The 19,528-nt window shown below is 38.7% G+C and overlaps 5 protein-coding genes and 1 long non-coding RNA gene across 11 annotated transcripts; 3 read left to right on the top strand and 3 right to left on the bottom strand.

The window, feature by feature from the left end:
- Positions 1–1,658: 1,658 nt before the first annotated feature.
- Positions 1,659–3,716, bottom strand: LOC147945066 (putative inactive patatin-like protein 9). The gene is made up of 2 exons (XM_087452561.1): positions 2,305–3,716; positions 1,659–2,207 (listed from the first exon to the last, which is right to left on the bottom strand). Exons 1-2 carry the CDS (start codon positions 3,220–3,222, stop codon positions 1,974–1,976), a joined length of 1,152 nt encoding a protein of 383 aa, XP_087308687.1. The 5' UTR covers positions 3,223–3,716; the 3' UTR covers positions 1,659–1,973.
- An 821-nt stretch (positions 3,717–4,537) lies between these two features.
- LOC104788658 (mavicyanin) lies at positions 4,538–5,527 on the bottom strand. The gene is made up of 2 exons (XM_010514427.3): positions 5,267–5,527; positions 4,538–5,167 (listed from the first exon to the last, which is right to left on the bottom strand). Exons 1-2 carry the CDS (start codon positions 5,445–5,447, stop codon positions 4,779–4,781), a joined length of 570 nt encoding a protein of 189 aa, XP_010512729.1. The 5' UTR covers positions 5,448–5,527; the 3' UTR covers positions 4,538–4,778.
- A 170-nt stretch (positions 5,528–5,697) lies between these two features.
- On the top strand, positions 5,698–8,059 carry LOC104788657 (ribosome-recycling factor, chloroplastic). Its single transcript, XM_010514426.3, has 11 exons — positions 5,698–5,942; positions 6,046–6,187; positions 6,302–6,368; positions 6,478–6,573; positions 6,666–6,763; positions 6,873–6,984; positions 7,070–7,111; positions 7,242–7,298; positions 7,388–7,438; positions 7,551–7,607; positions 7,724–8,059. The coding sequence occupies exons 1-11, from the start codon at positions 5,855–5,857 to the stop codon at positions 7,739–7,741; spliced, it is 828 nt and encodes a 275-aa protein (XP_010512728.1). The 5' UTR covers positions 5,698–5,854; the 3' UTR covers positions 7,742–8,059.
- A 2,129-nt stretch (positions 8,060–10,188) lies between these two features.
- Positions 10,189–10,824, top strand: LOC104788655 (uncharacterized). Its single transcript, XR_015558446.1, has 4 exons — positions 10,189–10,212; positions 10,295–10,422; positions 10,518–10,595; positions 10,694–10,824. It is a non-coding gene; the product is annotated as an uncharacterized LOC104788655 (long non-coding RNA).
- Positions 10,825–13,051: 2,227 nt separating this feature from the next.
- On the top strand, positions 13,052–17,655 carry LOC104788653 (protein TIME FOR COFFEE). 6 transcript variants are annotated; one of them, XM_087452560.1, is made up of 12 exons: positions 13,052–13,482; positions 13,573–13,854; positions 13,952–14,088; positions 14,158–14,311; positions 14,406–14,598; positions 14,684–14,759; positions 14,839–14,907; positions 15,000–15,192; positions 15,309–15,378; positions 15,462–15,528; positions 15,645–15,956; positions 16,059–17,655. In XM_087452560.1, the coding sequence occupies exons 1-12, from the start codon at positions 13,395–13,397 to the stop codon at positions 17,388–17,390; spliced, it is 2,973 nt and encodes a 990-aa protein (XP_087308686.1). In that variant the 5' UTR covers positions 13,052–13,394; the 3' UTR covers positions 17,391–17,655. The 6 variants fall into 6 exon arrangements, with proteins under 6 accessions (XP_087308686.1, XP_087308684.1, XP_087308683.1 ...); XM_087452558.1 differs by having other exon boundaries at positions 15,621–15,956; XM_087452557.1 differs by having other exon boundaries at positions 15,618–15,956.
- Positions 17,596–18,950, bottom strand: LOC104788654 (fatty-acid-binding protein 1). The gene is made up of 4 exons (XM_010514424.3): positions 18,492–18,950; positions 18,153–18,402; positions 17,955–18,046; positions 17,596–17,865 (listed from the first exon to the last, which is right to left on the bottom strand). Exons 1-4 carry the CDS (start codon positions 18,859–18,861, stop codon positions 17,723–17,725), a joined length of 855 nt encoding a protein of 284 aa, XP_010512726.1. The 5' UTR covers positions 18,862–18,950; the 3' UTR covers positions 17,596–17,722.
- Positions 18,951–19,528: the final 578 nt, after the last annotated feature.

Raw genomic sequence — 19,528 nt, 5'->3', positions numbered from 1 at the left:
ATTTAATAAAAACATTTTCTGAATCAAACGACCGACAAAGTTATACAACGGATTTGGCAAACAAAACATTCTTGAAATTGTGGTGTGGATTTAAATACGACGACATCATCAATATTATTTACACATGAACTCAATCCAATTAATTTCAGATTTCGTATTTTCTTAATTTTCCTTAATAGTTATGTTTTGTTTGACGAAAGAACAAAAATAAATAAAAATAACAAATGAATAAAGAGTGTGGGATGCATTGAACATCAATAATTCCGTTGGACAAAGGGAAGCTTTCTTGTTGTATTATCATGCTAAAAAAATTGTTTTTTTTTTTTTTTAACTTCCGAGATATTTAAGTTGGCAGCGTATACGACATCAAGTATTTATGCCATCAGAATTGTCTGCCAAACAATTTCCAATATTTTGTTGTTTTTCAGGCATCTCGGTGTTCTTTTAAAAGTTACCGAGATTATCAACAGTGTTTACAGTCACATAAAATAGTATATTGATTAGTAAAAGCCTAGATGCAAGGTAATTCTTGATATAGTAGAGTAAAATTTGGTAGAATACAGTATAGTATTTTTCATAAGCTTAGGTATATAATGTTCTAATGATAAATGAAATAACAAATCAGTTGAATTTAGTTATGGTACAACGTAAAAAGTACTGTAACTGATAAAAAAGTCAACAGTCAATAATTAATAAGTGAATGATGATGCTAATATAAAATAAATAGGGAACTGAAGATTAGTGGGCGAGAGAATTACAAAAGGCACTATAAATGGAATTGATTTCATATGGAAGAAATTTCATATCTCTGGAGAAACAAAAAGATTTCAATAATGCAAATTTGAGAAGAAAGAAATAAGAAACAAGATGTGTCTTATCACTTTTTTTGGGCAATATATATATATATATTTATATATCTTATAAAAAAGAGAGAGATGAGAGGAGATACACGTCTGTCTTTCGTGTTTTTTTTTTCGTTTCTTGAATTATGTTTTAATCTAATTTGTTGATGGTCAATAATTAGTTTTGAATTTTTTAAAATTGACAATGGTTAAGCAGTACTTTGTTGTATTTAATAAAGACAAAAAATAAAGGTGAATAATGGATGTTGTTGTGATGGGTGGGGGAGGGGGATAGAATAAGAAAAAATGTGTAAAATAGTAAAAGTTAGTTACAAGAATTTGGTATTGAAACAGTAAAAATAAGAAAATGGAACAGAAAAGGCGATGGGTGTGTTTATTAGACTTGCCATGTCCCCACTCTTCTTTACTACTCCTACTCCTCCTTCTGAATCACAACATTATCGAGCTGTATTTTTCTCTTTTTTTAACAAAAAAAATATATATATATATATAAATGTGTGTCAATGTAATTGCTTGAAAATGACAAGTTCTAGATTTGGAACACTCTGTGCTGGCTATCTAAGGAAAGAATATCTGTTTATTTTAATGCCCTTTTACTTTCTTCCCATCAGTGAGTGATTCATTCATATTTTACAAAGTTGAAAAATATCAGAATTGCTCTTTAATTTGAAGTTGTCTCTAATCTAATTGGATATCAATATTGCTCTAGATTGAGTTTTTGTTTTCATGTACTTTTGGTCTCTGGAAAAAACTACTACTATACTTGTTACAAAGGTAATTCGGTAGGAAAGCAAATGAAATGAGACAGTATTCATCGGGCCTTCTTGTTCCAAAGGGAATATAGCAAAATACAATAAACAGCATACTATTGCTACTACTACTACTAATAAGTACACTTTCATTCATTTATTAAGTCATTAAAAAAGAAAACGCTACTTAATTAATTCGAAGATTTGAAAAAAAAAAAAAAAGGATGGTGATGTTGTTGTTATTGGGGTTAAAAAACTTAACCCTTGGAGTTTGAGGGTTTGATTACTTAGTACTAAACATCATCATCACACGGACGGAGGGTTAAATAAGTTTTTTTTTCATATTTAAAAACGATTAATTTTAACGGCCGTCAGCGAGAGGGTTAACGGCAGAATCCTTGCAAGGACTAGGAGGGAGACTTGACTTTCCCGAAGCAACAAGAAGACGTTGCACGAAACCCTCGATTCTTTCTCCGTTACTCTCCGTTAGTAACCTTTTCACTCCAAACGGCGCCGTTTCAACTCCTCTCTCTTTCAGCAACTCCTCCTCCTCCTCCTCCCCCTCTCCGCCGCCGCTCCTCCTCAAACCGTTCGCCTGCATGCATCAATAAACCATCAGTCCACCATCTTTATATATTTATATGTTATACTACTATACTACTTACTAGTCTCCTCTTAAGAGGAGGACGTACCTGGATTCTGACGTAATCCGCACGGTTCCAACAAAAAGCGTTCCCGAGCATCTGATCCACGGTATCGGAAACGCCGTCTAGCACTATCTCCACCACACATGACGTCGAACACTCTCCGTTTCTCCCTTGATACGAGCTCGCCGACCCGTTTCCTAACGACAGCACCAGCAGGTCCTCCACGCCGTTTACTGTCGGGAAGTCTCCCTTGTTGTGCAGCACGTGCGTCACCGCCGCTGCCGTCGGGTTATTCATCACCAGCCCTCCGTCTACGGCCGAGCAGCTCGTTTTCCCATCCACCGACACCACGTTGAACGGCTTGAATTGGCTCGGTGTCGCCGACGTGGCCCGGCACACTTTCCACAGCTCGAAGTCGAAGCTCGGAGACTCAGACGCGCCGGCGCGTGAGAAAACGAATGGAGCTGAGGTTTTGAGGTCGTAGCAAGGAACCAGGAGGGGCTTACACGTGTCCTTCATCGTCAGGACCTTCCCGTCCTCCCTCCTGAACGCCGCCTCAAGAACCTTCTCCATGCTCTTCCCGGAGTACCTCTTCTTCCTCCTGAAAACGCCGGTGTGCCTGACCTCGAAGAGCTCAGAGTTCTTCTCGGCGATGAAGTTGACAGCGTCTCTGGCGGTGAACATGGGCCTGCCGGAACCGTCGTCGGCGACAAGGAGGGCGGCGAGGATGCCACCGATACCAGTGCCGGCAACAATGTCGAAGAAATCGGAGATGTGAGCGTGAGGGTCACGGGTCTGAAGGCGGATCTGGTGTTCGAGGTGAAGAAGAGAAGCAGCGGCGACAATGCCAGTGGTACCACCACCGTCGATGCTAAGGATACGAGTCTTCCTGCAGTGGGAGAGCCATTTCTGTTCAAGCTTTGTGAAAATGTCAAGAGTGACCTTGCTGAGATCCATCTCCATTTTACTAGTAGTAATGTAGAGAGAGTAAGTAAACAAACCGAACAAGAAGAAGTAAAGTAGTGAATGAATATTTTTGTAGAATCCTATGATATAATTGTAAAACACAAGAAAAAAGGAAAGAAAACGTAATGAGTATCACGCTTCGAAGCAGAGAGGCATTTTTAATTAATAATGCCCTTTGCGCTCTCTCTGTCTCACTGTCTTCTCGGCAGTGAGTGATTGATGATGAGTAAATACAAAAGAAGAAGAGACTGTGTGTTTTACTCGTCTCTCTCCTCGAGTGAGTGGATGAATTGAAGAAGAAAGAAAGAAAGAAAGAAATGGGATTTATTATGATGAGCAAGTAAGTAAGTGATTCAGAGATAATTCCGGAATTGTGAGTGGGTGGTTGTTACTTATATATATACTCTCCTTCCCACTGACGGTGCAGTTTTTTTGTTTCTTTCTTTCTTTCTTTCTCCTCTCCCCTCTTCTCTTTTTCTTTTTATTATTTTTCCATCATTTACGAAAATAATGGAGTCATGAGGATATGATATTATTTTCATTCCTCATTTAAATGAAATACAGGATTAAAAAAAGGGAAAGTATTTTTCTTCCTTTGGGCATTCAGTATAATCTAATTTTTTTCTGGTAAAAACTAACTTATTCACGATTTATAAGGACAAAAACAAGAAAACAAATATACACACATTACACAGGCAGGATTAAAAAAGGTAAGAAAACAATTTGGTAGGGGACTGTCCTCGCACGTGTGAGTAGGCATGTCAGTTTAAAGGTCAAGGAGTAAGCGCGAACCTCGGCTGCATTACAGGCCCCGCTCCCGCTAATCACATTGTTGCCTCTCACTAACCCTCTTTTTTTTTTTAATTGATGCAAAATTTAACTCTTGCGTCTTGTCTTTTTATATCTAGGGAGGTTCATCATAAATGAAGGACGTGGAATCGACTGCGAACGAACCGGCAAAACTATTAACTACACTATAAATTGATTGTTTATGATGATATATCAATGGACCATTTACTTTTAATTATACTTATTACATTACATTAAAAACCCCTATCACAAATACTACAGTAGTATTATCTTTGATTTGGTCCATCAAATAAATACATTTCCTTTTATCACACTGCAAAAACCAGATCATTAATTATCGTGTGCCCTACTCGACAGTGTCATGGACTCACTCAGGCCCAAATTATGTAGGCTCAAACCCATTTCAATATAGCCTACCATTGTTCGGTTTCTTTTCTTTTTAGAAATTTCATTTTAGTTTCACTTTTTTTTATACATCACTTACTTTTCACACTTATTACAGATAGTAAAACAAAACATTGGATAATATTTTCTTATACGAGGCCACGCGACCGTTGCACATCAACCGACAACATAAGATCATTAATCATACCTAATACTCTTAATCATTATAAAGGTTTCAAAAACAAGTAACAAAAGGAAGTGGCTAGGTAGAAAAAGTAAAAGTAAAACACACACACACAAAGCCGAAAATTAGGGAAACATAAGTAAAAACAAAACGTGACCAAATCTCTTAATCAATATTAGAGCAATGCCACCAAAAACACGACAACACCACTCATAGCTGAAGTCAAAGCCGTTGACACTGACGATGAAAAGCCACCGTTTTGAGCGGTATCCTCGGAAACCCTGGCCGGAGATGGAGATGACCCGGGGGAAAGTGACGGATCAGGGGTAGAAGCTGGGCTGAGGCTGGGACTGCCTATGGTGGCACCCACTAGGACATGGAGCTTCTGACCGGCTTGGCAGTGGCCAGGAAAGCCGCAGAGGAAATAGAAGTGGCCGGGTTTTGTAAGAGCCACCGTGTCGGATCCCGAAGTGTAGGTGGCCATGGCTGACGTGGCGTTGCACGAGAGGAAGTCACGGCGGCTCACTTGCTTCACGTTGTGAAACTGGCTATTGTACACAAATACTGTAAAAGTGTAACTAAACCAAAGTTAAAAAATTTAAAATAATTATCTGGAATGAAAAAGTAGATGTCAGTATATGCAAAGGTGTGATCTTAAATTACGGAGAGAATCTCCGGCGGTGAAAGTGTTGGATGAAGTCCATTTATTGTAGTCGACTTTGCCGAGAATAGTCCATCCGGCGGAGCCACCCACTTTGTGGACTGAGGCTAAAGACTCTCGCAACATACCCATAAGTATTATCAACACTATTATTGAACACACGTTTACCCGAGAAAATACCATTTCTTTCCGTGAACGATGAAAAGAAACGAAAAGAAACTAGAGCTATGGCACCACGTCTTTGTTTTTCTTTTTTTTTTCTAAAGAAGAGAGTTGAGTAATTTGCATGGAGCCAAGGTACATACATATATAAGAAAGACTTAAGACTAGACTTCGGTCCACGGTCCACGTGTTATTATGTCCAGTGGATATATTTGGGAGATATATTGGGCCCATGGAAGCCCAAGAAATGAAATCACTAAAGGGGTTATAGATTTAGCTGTACATCCAAACAGAGCTCCGTGTTCCTTATCCCGAACAATTGGGTCGTCATCGTCGTCGTCTCGTCTCCCTCCCTTCAATTTCATTGACGAACCAAAAAAACAAAAAAGGTTTAGTCACTTAACTTCTACAGTTCTACGGCTACTGCCATGGCGGCTTCATTCTCTTCCACTGCTCACACGACACCGGCCCTTCGATTCAGAGCGAGTTACTCCAAGTCTCTCCTCTCTCTCCCAGGTAAACGGCGTCGTCTTATGCCTTGTATTTCGTTTTTCTTCACTGTCCTTTTCTCATCTATTTGGCTCTGTTCGTTAATGTTCTCTGTAAACCTTCTTGGTAGACTCCTGTTTGAGGATAATCGCTTCAGCGAGATCTCCCTCTGCGCGCTTAATTGCGTGTTCGTTAAAGACCGACAAGCTTGGGCTCGGTGCGGGCGTCAATCTCTCCGGTGGCCCCGTTGTCAAGCGGTCTCTACAGAAGAGGCAGGTTTCCACTTTAATTAATTTATGTAACAAAATGTGGTTTTTGGTGTTTTATGGTTTTTTTAGTTACAATCTCTCTGTATGTATGTATGCTTTTGTTTGGGAATTCTCTAGATTGGTGATAAGGTCTGCAACTATTGAAGAAATAGAAGCGGAGAAGTCTGCAATTGAGAATGATGTTGTATGTATTTCTCACATGTTTATTTTTGGTTATTCTTTTAGTCAGTGTGGAACCGAGGAATCTCTTTGGATATATGATTCTGCTTTTTTGTTTCTTTGGTTCAATCCAGAAATCAAAGATGGAGAAGACCATTGACACGCTTCGTACCAGTTTCAATTCCATAAGGACAGGGAGATCCAATGCAGCTATGCTAGACAAAATTGAGGTATAAGCAAAGGTTATGGATCCTATTTTTTACAGCCAAATTTTGGTTGCACATATATAATATAACTTGATGTTTTGTCTTTTGGTTTCAAGGTGGAATACTACGGAAGTCCAGTAAGTCTAAAAAGCATAGCCCAAATCAGTACCCCCGATGGAAGTTCTCTTTTGCTACAGCCTTATGACAAGTCCAGGTACATACATGCCCAATGATGCTCAAATGGTTCTCTCTAGAAGAATTTTCATGTCTGTTTTTCTCTTGGTCGATTCATGATACATCCCAATGCTTTCATACCTTTCCAGCTTGAAGGCTATAGAGAAGGCCATCGTCAACTCTGATCTTGGAGTGACTCCTAATAACGATGGAGATGTGATTCGATTGTCCTTGCCTCCCCTCACATCTGAGAGAAGAAAGGTATCTCTTCCTGGCAAGCCTCATCTCTGTTGAGTTTTCAATGTGCTGCTGCCTTACCTAATACCTTTTAATTGTGCTACTGCAGGAGCTAGCAAAGGTTGTTGCAAAACAGTCTGAAGAAGGAAAGGTCAGTAGTAGTGCTTACCTAAACATATTGGGATTTTCAATATTTTCTACCAAAGTTAGTTGTGCATAATGATGCGCTTAAGTGCCCTTCGTGTTCCTTTAATCTTAGCCCATCTTTTTCGTTCGCATAGGTTGCACTGAGGAACATAAGGAGAGATGCCTTGAAATCTTATGATAAACTCGAGAAGGTTCTAAGGGATTTTTAGTTTTTGTTATTTTCTCGTTGGCTATTCCTTGTGATCCTATTCTTGAGATTCGAGCTTCATTTTTTTTGCAGGAGAAGAAGCTCTCAGAAGACAACGTGAAGGATTTGTCAAGTGATTTGCAGGTAAACAAACCACACAGAAGTTTGTTTTCAATTAAAACAAAAAGGCTAGAACGCGAGAATTATGGATGTTTAAGTGTGGCTGACAAAACTTTGATGTTTTTGGTAATGGCAGAAACTAATTGATATATCCATGAAGAAGATAGAGGAGCTGTGCAAACAGAAAGAGAAGGTATCAATCAGTTTTTTTTTTTGTCAATGGCTCTGATCTACTTTAGTCTTTGATCCATCTCATAGAGTAAGTAGCCAGCCATTAATCACTACTACACACAATGTATGAATCCACAGGAATTGATGAAGGTTTGACCATAATAATGGTTTGTAAGGAGGACGTAACTCAACCATCTGGTAAAATCCTGCATCTCCCAACTCCTTGGTATTAGTTTTTGTTTGTGTCAATGGCTCTGGTCTACTTAGTTTCTATTACCTTTTCTCTGATGTATCTTGGGGTACAAGAAATGCCTCTGGGAACTGAGAGCAACTTTGTTTAAGTCTATTTTCACAAAAGTTAGAAGAAGAAGCCTCATGTTTTGTTTTTATTGTTAAAAGGAACTCTTTTTGTACAGCAAACGTCTTGTTAATTTGGTTCAGCACCCAATTATCAAATCTTCTTGTTTTTTGGCTTATTGGGTTTGGACCTAAAAATCAAAAAGCACGTATATAATAGTACAATATGATAAAATAGGTTATTGGAGCGAGTTCAAATGCATTTTCTTATTATTATAGTCACATGTCGCCGCATTGAGAAATCCGTCAAACCCCAAATCCATTATTCGTAGCTGGCTAATTTGACTTCTCTGCTGAATCTAAAGCCTACTATAATTAAGAAATTTAGATAACTCTTTTTGGTCGTCTGTAAAACAGGAGTGTTAAATATTGCGATCTATATTTAGAAAATGAAGGATTATCCTTTCTAACCTTTCAAATTGAAAATGGGTAACAAATTCACGTTTTTATATACATCTGGTAAATTGGTTATAGGAATCATATGGTGATTTCGGTTTTAAAGGTCCAAAAATGATTATCGGTTAGTTTATTCGTGGTTGTGACTTGTATGACATGCATGCATCAGCCGTATATAGCTTTTTTTCAAAGTCTTTTCCTTAATATTATATGTATAAAGATTCCTTATTATAAGTGATCGCATGAACCGAGGTTTAAACCCATGATGAATATTTTAATCAGTAGGCTTCATGGGAGGAGTATAATTTATTTTGTTTGTGGGCACAACTAAAAAACACATTTTATATCACAAATGGGTTATACTAACCTTTTTAAAACAACAAAAGCATCCGATATATATAGTGTTATAGTATGTCAAGTGGCCGAGATGTTGGATTCCTTACATCGGAACTCCAACGAAACTTTCGTTAATTTGTGCTTTACAAAGTTAACATATACTAATAGAAGAGTAGGGTCAAAACATTATAATAAAAGCACTTAAAAATTAATTATCTAACTTACAAAACATGATTATAATATTTTTGTTTGATTCTCACTTCATTTAACGGCATATACAATGTTCGTCAGTCAACACTTGATGATAATTAAATTAACTAATTAAACATTAGTTGATATACTCCATCATGTAGCTCTATAGTCTGTAGACGAATATTTAATCATGCTACGTTTCTTCGTCAGTTACTTTATTCAAACGAATTTTTTAATACTATTTGATATGGTTATGATTTTAAAGCTCGTTTGATAAGATATTAAGGCCATGTTTATCGGCAAAACAAAGAGGTGATCTTGGGCTTTATTAAAATGAGAAATAATGAATAGTATTTTTAAGATCAGGCCAAATGATTTTAATTAAGATCTGTTCTTCAAGTGTTCTTATGCTGACATGTCACCTTGTAAACAAAAGAAACGTTGATGTTATTCCCTTTCCCTTTCCCTTTCTTATTCCCCGACGAGAGATTTTTTTTTCCTCACCGTCGTCTCCTCTTTGGTCATCATCTTCTTCATCGTCTCTTCAGTACCAGAAACCCTAATTTCGCAATCAAATGTCAAAATTCCCAAATCGAAACGGAGACAACAGAGGATCCAGCTCAACCGAAGAATTCTTCAAGCTCTTCCGGAGTAGGATTCGGTTCTCCGGCTAAGAAACTGAGTGCGGCGGATTCATCGGGGAATAAGAAAGGGAAAGGGAAGAGAGTGGTGAATCGGCGTGCTCCGGTGGATAAACCGGTGTTTATGAGCGAAGAAGGAGCGGCGAAAGCAGAGGAGCAGAGACAGAACGAGAACGCGTTTCTTCTCGCTCCAATCCAATTCGTGAAGGTGATTTCGTGAATCCAGAAAGCTCTGAAGCCAATAAGGTTAGAAATATTCCTTTAGTCTTTTTACCTATTGTTCTCTTTATCTGATTCGTTTGAGAGTTGTATGATTTATTGATTCTTGTAGACTCGAGAACCAAGTTTTAGCTTATTGATGTTATCACTATACTTGACTTGTGTCATTCGAAGTAGAAATGTGTTGTGGTAGCTTTAACTCAAGAATGTGATAATGGGCAGATGCTGTATGTTATCAAGGATGGAGTTCGTGAATTGGATCAATGGTGTAACAAGCTCCTTAAGTACGGTGAAGCAGCAGTCTCCTCTGTGAAACGAGACGACAGTCCTAAGGTTCGTAATCTTCTAAACACATATATAATCTCATGGAGAGACTCAATGGAATGTATCTGATGAAATGCATTTGGTGGAATCATATTAGTTGATCGAACATGTCCGTCACTTGTCTCTTGTAGTCTTTGAATGAAAAGTTTATCAGAAGCTGAGGTATAATAAGTTCATTTTTACCGTCTCTCTTAGAAGATGACAATCTCATAGTCGAGACTAATTAAGAGGAGGTTATGATCAGGTTATAAGAGAAGGGAATGACATAACACTTGTTGGATGGGGAGCTCAGCTTACCATTATGTAACAAGCTTGTCTAGACTCTACTCCCTTGGGACAAAGAAACTGTTGAGGCCTCGGTTAAAAAGACTGGTAGACTTCTTGTAAGCTCTAACTTAAATGATAATGGCGGGTTTTGTTTTGTGTGGTCCATCTTATAAACTGTTTTGTTTTTACTTGGGTTGCAGATAAGCCATGAGGCTCCAATAACAGGAGGTTTTGGAGCAGAGATCTCTGCAACAATCCTTGAACGTTGTTTCTTGAAAGTAAGTAAATATTGATCTCAATTAATCCTTTTCTCTTATCACGTTGCTCCGACCCAAAGAGCAGTTTCTAACATATCATGTGCTCTTGTTTGACACAGATATTGGATGCAATCAAAACAACTGTGAATTACTAGCCGTTCTATCTGTTTCTTTGTTATCCCATTCGTCAATGTAACCAATTCTACAAATGTAAAACCTTTTCTACTTTAAATAAGTCCATTAATTTCCACCAGATATATTGTCTTTGAGATTTAGCCGTGAACATTTTAGACTCAATTGTATACATAATCCAAGTTTTCTTACAAGACTAAAAAAGACATGTTATTAAAATGTTATTTTATAAATTTTTATAATTGTAATATGTTTAAAAATATTAATAAACATTATATTATTAAATAGTATTAAACATTCTTAAATTTTTTATTAAACATTAATAAACATTTTAAAATTTTTATAAAAATATTATATTATTAAATCTTAAGATCTTATACATGTTCTCCCAATAACTTACTTCTTAACAAAAGTTTTTAAGAACTGATTTTACATTATTTTTACAATATTTCTCCTCTAAGAACACCCTTACCTGATCCCCCTATAAACATGCCCTAATAAGTAGTTTGAAATTTTGGACCCAGTCTCATATTTATAAATAAATACTAAATAATACACAAAAGTGGAATACAAACTAAAATATCAATATTTAATAAAATAATATGGTTAGTTGATGACAATACTTTTATTTTAGATACTTGCTTGCTAGTGCCGTGGCCAACGGTAATCTGAGGCCATCTCAATCCTCATGTAATTAATTAATTATCGTGGATCTTTATCTAATTCGACACGTGGCACTATAAAATATCAAAAGTGCTTGCCTCCTGCCTTAGGCTTTAGAAAGACAGAAAAATAGCAGATCACCATTTAGTGTAGTCCTTCTATCACTAAGTTACCATTCAAGAAATTTTTTGTTTTTAAAAATTAATGCAGATGAACTGTGTGCAGTTCATATTTTTTATTTTTTTGTGATAAATGCAGGAGAAATATGTGCAGATCTGGTCTACAGCTTTTTTGATGCTGTTCATCCTTGATCTGCATTTGAACTGCCAAATTTTTGATCTATTTTTGAATGGGAAGACAGAAAAAAGCAGATCACCCTGTAAAGCAGTTCTCCTATCATTAAGTCACCATTCAAGAACTTTTTTACTTTTAAAAATTATTGCAGATGAACTGTGTGCAGTTCATATTTTTTTTGTCTTTTTGTGGCAAAAGCAGGAGAAATACATGCAGATCTGGTCTACAGCTTTTTTGATGCTGTTCACCCTTGATCTGCACTTGAACAGCCAAATATTTGATCTACTTTAATTCTGCTTGAACCAAATATCATGATATGCATGATATGCTTGATCTGTTTGAACCACTTGATCTGTTTGAACCACTTGATCTATTTGAACCACTTGATCTGCACTGCATGATATGCTTTTTCCATTCAAAAGCCTTATTCTGCTTGATCTGCTTGAACCACTTGATCTGCTCTGCATTACATGCTTTCTCCATTCAAGGCCTAAGGTAGATCAAGCAGAATTAAAGTAGATCAAATATTTGGCTGTTCAAGTGCAGATCAAGGGTGAACAGCATCAAAAAAGCTGTAGACCAGATCTGCATGTATTTCTCCTGCTTTTGCCACAAAAAGACAAAAAAAATATGAACTGCACACAGTTCATCTGCAATAATTTTTAAAAGTAAAAAAGTTCTTGAATGGGGACTTAATGATAGGAGAACTGCTTTACAGGGTGATCTGCTTTTTTTCTGTCTTCCCATTCAAAGCCTAAGTGTATATTTCCTCTATACTCGCGCGTTTTGGGTTTTGCGGTGACATCAGCATTGTTGCAGTGACAAGTCAGCTAAACTCTGTGACCAAGTGTAATAATAATCACTACTATTACTCATCTGATTATTTTATTTATTCAGCAATGTATAAAAAACGCTAGCACAATAAATATCGTTGTATAGTACTATAGTAGTAGTATCAGTTTTCTTTAAAATAGAAATAGTTTTTTTTTTTAATTTCGTATAAAAAACAAAAAATTAGCCAAGAGTTTTAAATAACTTCATTACTCCTCCTACGTGACGTGGGTGTCGATCCGCGCGTATGGAGAGGAGAGCGCGTGATTGGTGATACAGGCTGTTAACATTTCTTTAAAAAGATTAAAATTTGATCTTTAAAAAATGTGCACTCTTTTTTGTTTTGTTTTTTTAAATTAGATTTTTTAATACGATCATGGAGTGAAATAATATTATATACAGCCATGAACATAATAAGATCATTATAAAATGAAATGTTTTTGGGTGGGCACAAGAAATCATTAAATTATTATATTTGATGGACCTGGATTAAAAAAAGAAATAATTAAAAAAAAGGCAAAGTCATAGAATATATGATACTACTAATTAATAAATGTGTGACTAAACAACATTGAGCAGTGGCTTTATTTCCACAAGAAAGTGACGTTTCTTGCCATGCTGGCACCTCAAGATCGCAACCGTTCAATTTACGGAATGATCCAACGGCTTAGATGGAGACATTATGCTCATTTGATGATCTGAACCGTCTCTTTACCTCCTTCCTCCCTTTTCTTCCCCATGGGTAGGTCTTTTATTTCCTTTAAGGCGTGCACACAAACAAAAAAATTTATAGGAGGAGACGACGAGAGATCACCGAAATATACATAAGGAAGCATTGAAGGAGTGAAAGCTTTTTTTTTCTCAGTTGATGGGAGCTTAGGTTGTTGTAGCTTTGCATGAATGGATAATAAAAACAGAGAAGCTCGAAGATCAACAACAACCATGGCGGCTTCTAATGGAGTAACAAGACGGAGACAGAGACTCTCTGGTATTTTTTTGTTTCCTTCTTCTTCTTCTTTTCTCCTTGATTTTTTCCCGATTTTCTGATGGGTTTTGTATTTGCTCTGGTGTGTATCAGAGAATAGTCGTGAGCAGATGCATCAGGAGGTGAGAGATCGACCGAGGAAGAAAGAGAGAGATCCGGAATCGTTGAATCGGAGTAAGAGGAGACGGAGCGAGAGGTTCACTCGGAGGAGGAACGAGGGAGATTTAGAAGAAGAAGAAGAAGATAGTTCGGATGAGAGTCTGGGAGGAGACGACCATGTTCATCACAGGAAGAGCTTCCCGAGGCATGCGTCGTCGTCTTTGAAAGTCGCCGATGAAATGATCGGCGTACCTGTCCCGAGAAAAGCTCGCTCAGGTTTTTTTTTTTTTTTGTTTTTTTTTTCTGATTCAACTTTACATTTTCGAGATAGATCCCTTCACAAGGGTTTCTGATTCAATTCCGGCGATTACAGCATGTATAAAGAGGTCGAATGACTGCCGGACTTCATCGGGAAGCGGTGGCGGTGGATTCGGTGAAGACCGGCGAAGAAGACCTTCTACTTCTCCGGGGAGCTATAGCTTCGAAGTTGTTTCACCTTCTTCGAAGAAGGTCCGTTCCCGTTAACTTAACTTAACAGAAATGTTTTAAATTACTAATTATAATCTGATAAATCCCCAGATTGTAAACGGATCCAAATCGCGGATACCAAAGCCGCCGAAATCATCCGGCACGGTTGAGGACGACTTGGAGTTCGAAATAGCAGAGGTTCTTTCCGGTTTGAAAAAGCAGCCTCTTCTTACCACAAAGAGACCTGACGATTCGGAGGTCAAAGGTATCACATTCACGCCGCAGTTAGTTTCTTTGTGATTAAATCAAATCCCTGAATTTATTATTATATCATCGCTGCCTTTGATTTAATTTTGCAGGTGCCAAGAAGTTGAGAACGGAAGGTGATGATTCCTCGTCAGGTGTAGAGATCGCTTGTAGTGCTAGAATCTGTGACTCATCGAACATTGATAAATCTACCACTGACGGGACTAAACCATCGTCAGCAGTCTCCATGGAGAACGACGTAAGGCAACAAACACGGACCATGTTGGATTCGGAGGTCTCAAAAGGGTAAATGAATCTAAAGAAAAAAGTTTAGATTATTTTCCTCTTTTTGTTATCCCATTGTTTTTGTTTTCTATTTTTGGATCTCCAGGGTATCAGAGGGTCCACAATTGGAAAACAACATAGATGAGAGTCATTCTAGTACTAAGCTCGATATTGATCTCATGGTGAGTAAAGTCCTTTTAAGATTTTCAGCTTTAAACAGTCTGCAAATGTACTAAAGAAAGATCATTGTTCTCTCAATAGGTTCCTCCAGCAGTGCCCTCCTCGCCAGGGAGAGTTTCTCTTCTTCCATTGGTTTCTGATTATTGCAAGGCAAGTCTAGATTTAAACATCTTCTCTTGTTTATGCATCTCCTCATTTGGTTATTTTTTTTTTTCACACTGTCTTGCTTAATGATGCAGCAGGATAGTTCTTTAAAGTGCAAAGAGAAGATTATTCTCAAGAATGAGATGACTCCAGAAGAAGTCCAACAGCATAAGACTGAGAAACACGAATGGCTGAATCTTAATATAGAGAGACCTAACCAAGAGCCCGGCAGAGATTCTAATCTAAGATTACAGAATTTTGATTGGAGCCAACCTCAGCAGGCTAAATCTGGTAATCTACCTTGGATATGGTTATGAATCACCAACCAAGTTCTGGTTGCTAAAGTTGATGATTTTTCTAGGATACACAAATATACCTTGTCTGACCTATGTCTACCTCAATTTCAGCTCAGCAGAGTTCCGTCTTACCTTTTCCGGTAGCTTTAGGCAGTTGGCCTAGCGGGCTTCCTTCCCAGGCGTGAGTTCTGAAAGTCCTAACTTGTTTTAGTTTGTTTTGTCCTATAGCTTAATGCTCAGACCCTAAAAAGACAATATTTGCAGATATGTACCCCTGATACAGACCGGTAAGCCTGTGGATAGGAGCAATGGATCTTCTACATTAGTGCAGGTATATCCTGGTCTTGTTGCATTTGTTCTTTATATATGATGAGCGTGTTTCTTTTACTGGTTAAGATCATGATTTGTTAATAATAATAGCAGGGTGCTCCTATTTTTGCCTCTCAGCCTAGGCCTAAAAAGTGTGCAACACACTTTTTCATTGCTCGGAACATTCAACTACATCAGCATTTCGTCAAAACAAGCCATGTCTCTACACCAAACAATTGTTCTGTGTATCTTACAGGTGGTGACTTAAACCCGGCTGCTGGAAACCCATCCTTGCAAGGAAGCTCTCCTATTATCAATTTAAACTCCCAGCCACATGATGGAAATGCAGAAAATATTTCTGCGCCTAAGGAGAAAGCCTCTGAAAGAGCTCATTTTGCCTCAACCAGACAGAAGAATCCTCAACCACCCCCTCCATCAAGTAGCATAGTGGTATGAACTTCCTTGGCTTTTTATCTTGTCACGAATTTGTGTTTATCGCATTGGATTTTTATCGAGACTGCGAAAGTAAAATCATTTCTCTCTTAACCACAGCCTGCTCCAGCTTTCATCTTCCCCTCAAATCACCATTTGCAACCAGTCATGGTAGCTTCTAAATCACCTCTCCCAACAAAGAGCCCACGTGTGGCTGTTGGTTCAACATCGGTCAACTTCAGTCATCCAAGTTCATCAGCCAGCGAAGCTTCTTCTCCGTACTTTACAGTTCTTCCAAACAATGCATATTCCTTTCAACTGTCATCAACCATCAGAGGTGGGACTGCAAGCCAGGCGTTGCCTTACTTCAATGGGTCCTTTTATTCGCCGCAGATGTTCCAACAACCTCCTCAGCTTATGCAGAGACAGAGTCCATCCCAGAGGGAGTCAAAAGCATCAAGCTTTTCCTCATCATCCCACAGGCAACCGCAACCGCAGCCGCAAGTTAGTGTGAATAGCCTATCAGGCCAAGCTAATGTTCACCGTCAACAGTCACAAAAGTCTGAGGCTAAAGCAGCTGGAGATAACTCTGATTCAAAGGGTAGCCACAATCAGAAAGGAGGCCCATATGGCCAGATCATGACAGCCCCTGTTCAGCCACAAAACTTTTCCATGTCATTTGCATCTTTTGCCGGCGGTGCTACCCCTGGAAATCTGAATTTCTCCTCCAATGGCTACCACATCATCTCTGCACCTTCTGGTGTTCACCAGAAAAACCATCAAACAAGTGACTCAAAGACTGGAGGTGCAAGCTGTTCAAGCAATGCCGAAGACCCGAAAAAGACTCTTCCTGGGAAGGCTCCAGTGATGATGAATGGACAGACGCTGGTTTTTGACAATCCATCGAGAACCCTCAACTTTGTTTCTGGTACTTGGCCTCCTCCTTCAGCGACAGTAAATGGGGACCCTTCAGTGTTTACCCAGCATCATGCGCAGAGGCAGCAGCAATCTGGTCGGAGTAAGATGACGACTCATTCGCAGGTTGACTCCGTGTCTGCCTCCTCATCCCAGTGGAAAAACCCTGCAACCTCATCACTCACGTCGTGTAACCTCAAGCAGTTCCAGTCTCAGCAGCAGATAAGAACACATGGACAGACTCAGATTTCTTTTGCTGCACCATCAAAGTCGCAACCTTTTCAGGAGCAACATGGGAGATGTGGTGGCTCTTCTTCAGTAACCGGGTCTGGTTCACATGGCAAAGCAGCAAACCACAAGGTCAGCAATAGCAAAACCTTGCCATTATCACCTGTTCCTTCTTCTCCTGCACACGCACAGGAGCAGACGGAGAATTCAGCTTCCGGGTCGACCAAGAAAACTTCTCCCGTTTGTGGAAGGACGGTGCCACCGATTATAAGTTCATGCCCGGGTCATCTGTCTGAGCTAAAGTACTAGTTTCATTGAAGCAGACGTATAAAGCCACAATTTTTGCAGTGTCTCTCTTCGAGTTTAGGCTATTCCCAGATGAGGTGATACCCTAGTAGTGGTTTAGTAAAAAAGTAACGCTTCTCCAGGGAGTGAACGCTTTGGGTCGGTATCTAAATTATTTAATGTGTTATGGGGTTTAATTTCTTTCGTTATGATTGGTCTAGTGTAGATATTTAGACTAACAAAAAAAACCATTTCCCAGTCAGCAATTTATTACAAATACATTCCTCAACATTAATGTCGTATAGAGAATCCGATAAGAAAGATAGCAAACATTGTTTTCTTCTTCTTCCCGTGAATTAGTTGTCGACGGCTAGAGAAGCCACATTGTCAAGGAAATCTTCTCTTGCATTCTTATCAAACGGATCTTCACCAATGTACAAGTCTAAGATTGACCTACACAAGAGTTGGCTCTTCACACTCCCGACATGGTCTCCCTCAACTGAAAAAAAAAAAAAAAGATAAAAGAAGAGTAATCTCTTGAGAAAGAACTAAATTCAGAAGCGAAGAGGTTTTGATAGAGAGTCTTACTTGCAACGCTGAGAACATGGCCTGGTTCTTTTGTCAAATCAATGGTGGAGTTTCTTGGAATCTTATACTCATCTTTGAAGAGGCTAGTGAAGCTACAAGTGATAGATAATCAAAGTGAACTAAACTATTTCAGCAGCCAAGACACAAAAATACACGATGAAGAGGGTGTAATTATGAGAAAACAAAAGTGAAAAAAACCTTAGAAGCAACTGGTCGTTGTCTAGACCACCGAACTTTTTGAGTCTGTTACCGACAGATTCTTGAAAAGCACTTCGCACGGAACGGATGCTGAGCTTGCCGTAGACAATCTGGAGCCTTATAGTCATCTTAATATCGGCTTGCATGAGATCATCCAAGAATGACTTGTTTCCCCTGATCTCCGAAGCTGGTAGATTTGCGTATTTCTCACCCACAAGCTTCTTCACATCATCACAATCAGCGTACACGCCTGCCATTAAAAAAGCTCATCATCAATAAATCGAATGTAATGATCCCAAAACAAATACTAAGAAGGAATAATAAAAAAAAAAATTGAACCGAAGGCGTAGACATCGATGTTCTTCAATCCAAGTAAGCTCTTCTTCCTCAAGCCGACGCCGAGCAATCGCCGGGAATCTCCGATTGAAGCGGGGAAAGAGAAACCGGTCTTGGGTTCAACAACGGATTCGGAGGTAGAGTCGGCTAGAGTTATAGATCCCCACGGTAACAGCAGAGACGAACGGTGAGAGGAGAAGGCCCACTCCAGAATCGAATGCCTGGGATTACGAGACGCCGCGATCGCAGCTCCGGCGGCTGCTGCAGCGCCAACGGTGACAGAGACTGCGACGGCGGAAACGGAGAATCCAGAGAATGACGTGGCAGCCCGCGGGGGCTGAGAAAACGAGAAAGGGAACCGAAACGAAACCATCGTCTTCTTGGTGTGAGTGAGTGTTGTTGTTGTTGTTGTTGTTTAGTTACTTCACTAAAGAAAAACTCTTTTTTATTTGACACGCCATTGATATGATTCAGCGACAATTACTGCTGCTTTTAATTCACACGTGTATTGCACGTGACCTTCTCGACAGGCTCTATTATTTGGGCCTTCATCGTTTGCTTACAAAAAGCCTTTTAACTCGTGTATGTATATTACTTTGGGCTTCTACTCTCATTTTTTTGTATAAAAAGGCCGCCGACTACACTTCTCTCCTCGCTTTATCTTTTTTTTTTTTGTGTGGACAATTTAGATATTAGGCTTATTGCACGAGTTACACAATCAGCATGTGTAGCCTAATGGTTCTAAAAATGCCGACCAAAAAAAAAAAAAAAAACCATTTTAAAAATAAAATAAGATTCCATTGCAAATATCTAGAAAAAAAAAAAAAAGGTTCTTAGATGGTTTTATCAAAATCCAATTAAAGAAGGATATGGAAGATGTATGTATGTGTATCCACCACACTATTGGTGGTGGCGTCTTATCTTGCTTGAACGATTGAGGTTCATTTAGAAGAAACTTATCTTTTTCATGACACCCGAGTTTTTTTTTTTGTTTTCTAGTAAGAAGCCCAATTCAGCCCATAAGGCCCAATCAACGGCAA

The sequence above is a fragment of the Camelina sativa genome, chromosome 5 (genome assembly GCF_030686135.1).
Source record: "Camelina sativa cultivar CO46 ecotype springtype chromosome 5, ASM3068613v1".
Taxonomy (NCBI): Eukaryota; Viridiplantae; Streptophyta; class Magnoliopsida; order Brassicales; family Brassicaceae; genus Camelina; species Camelina sativa.
This window is presented reverse-complemented; position numbering and strand designations above follow the sequence as displayed.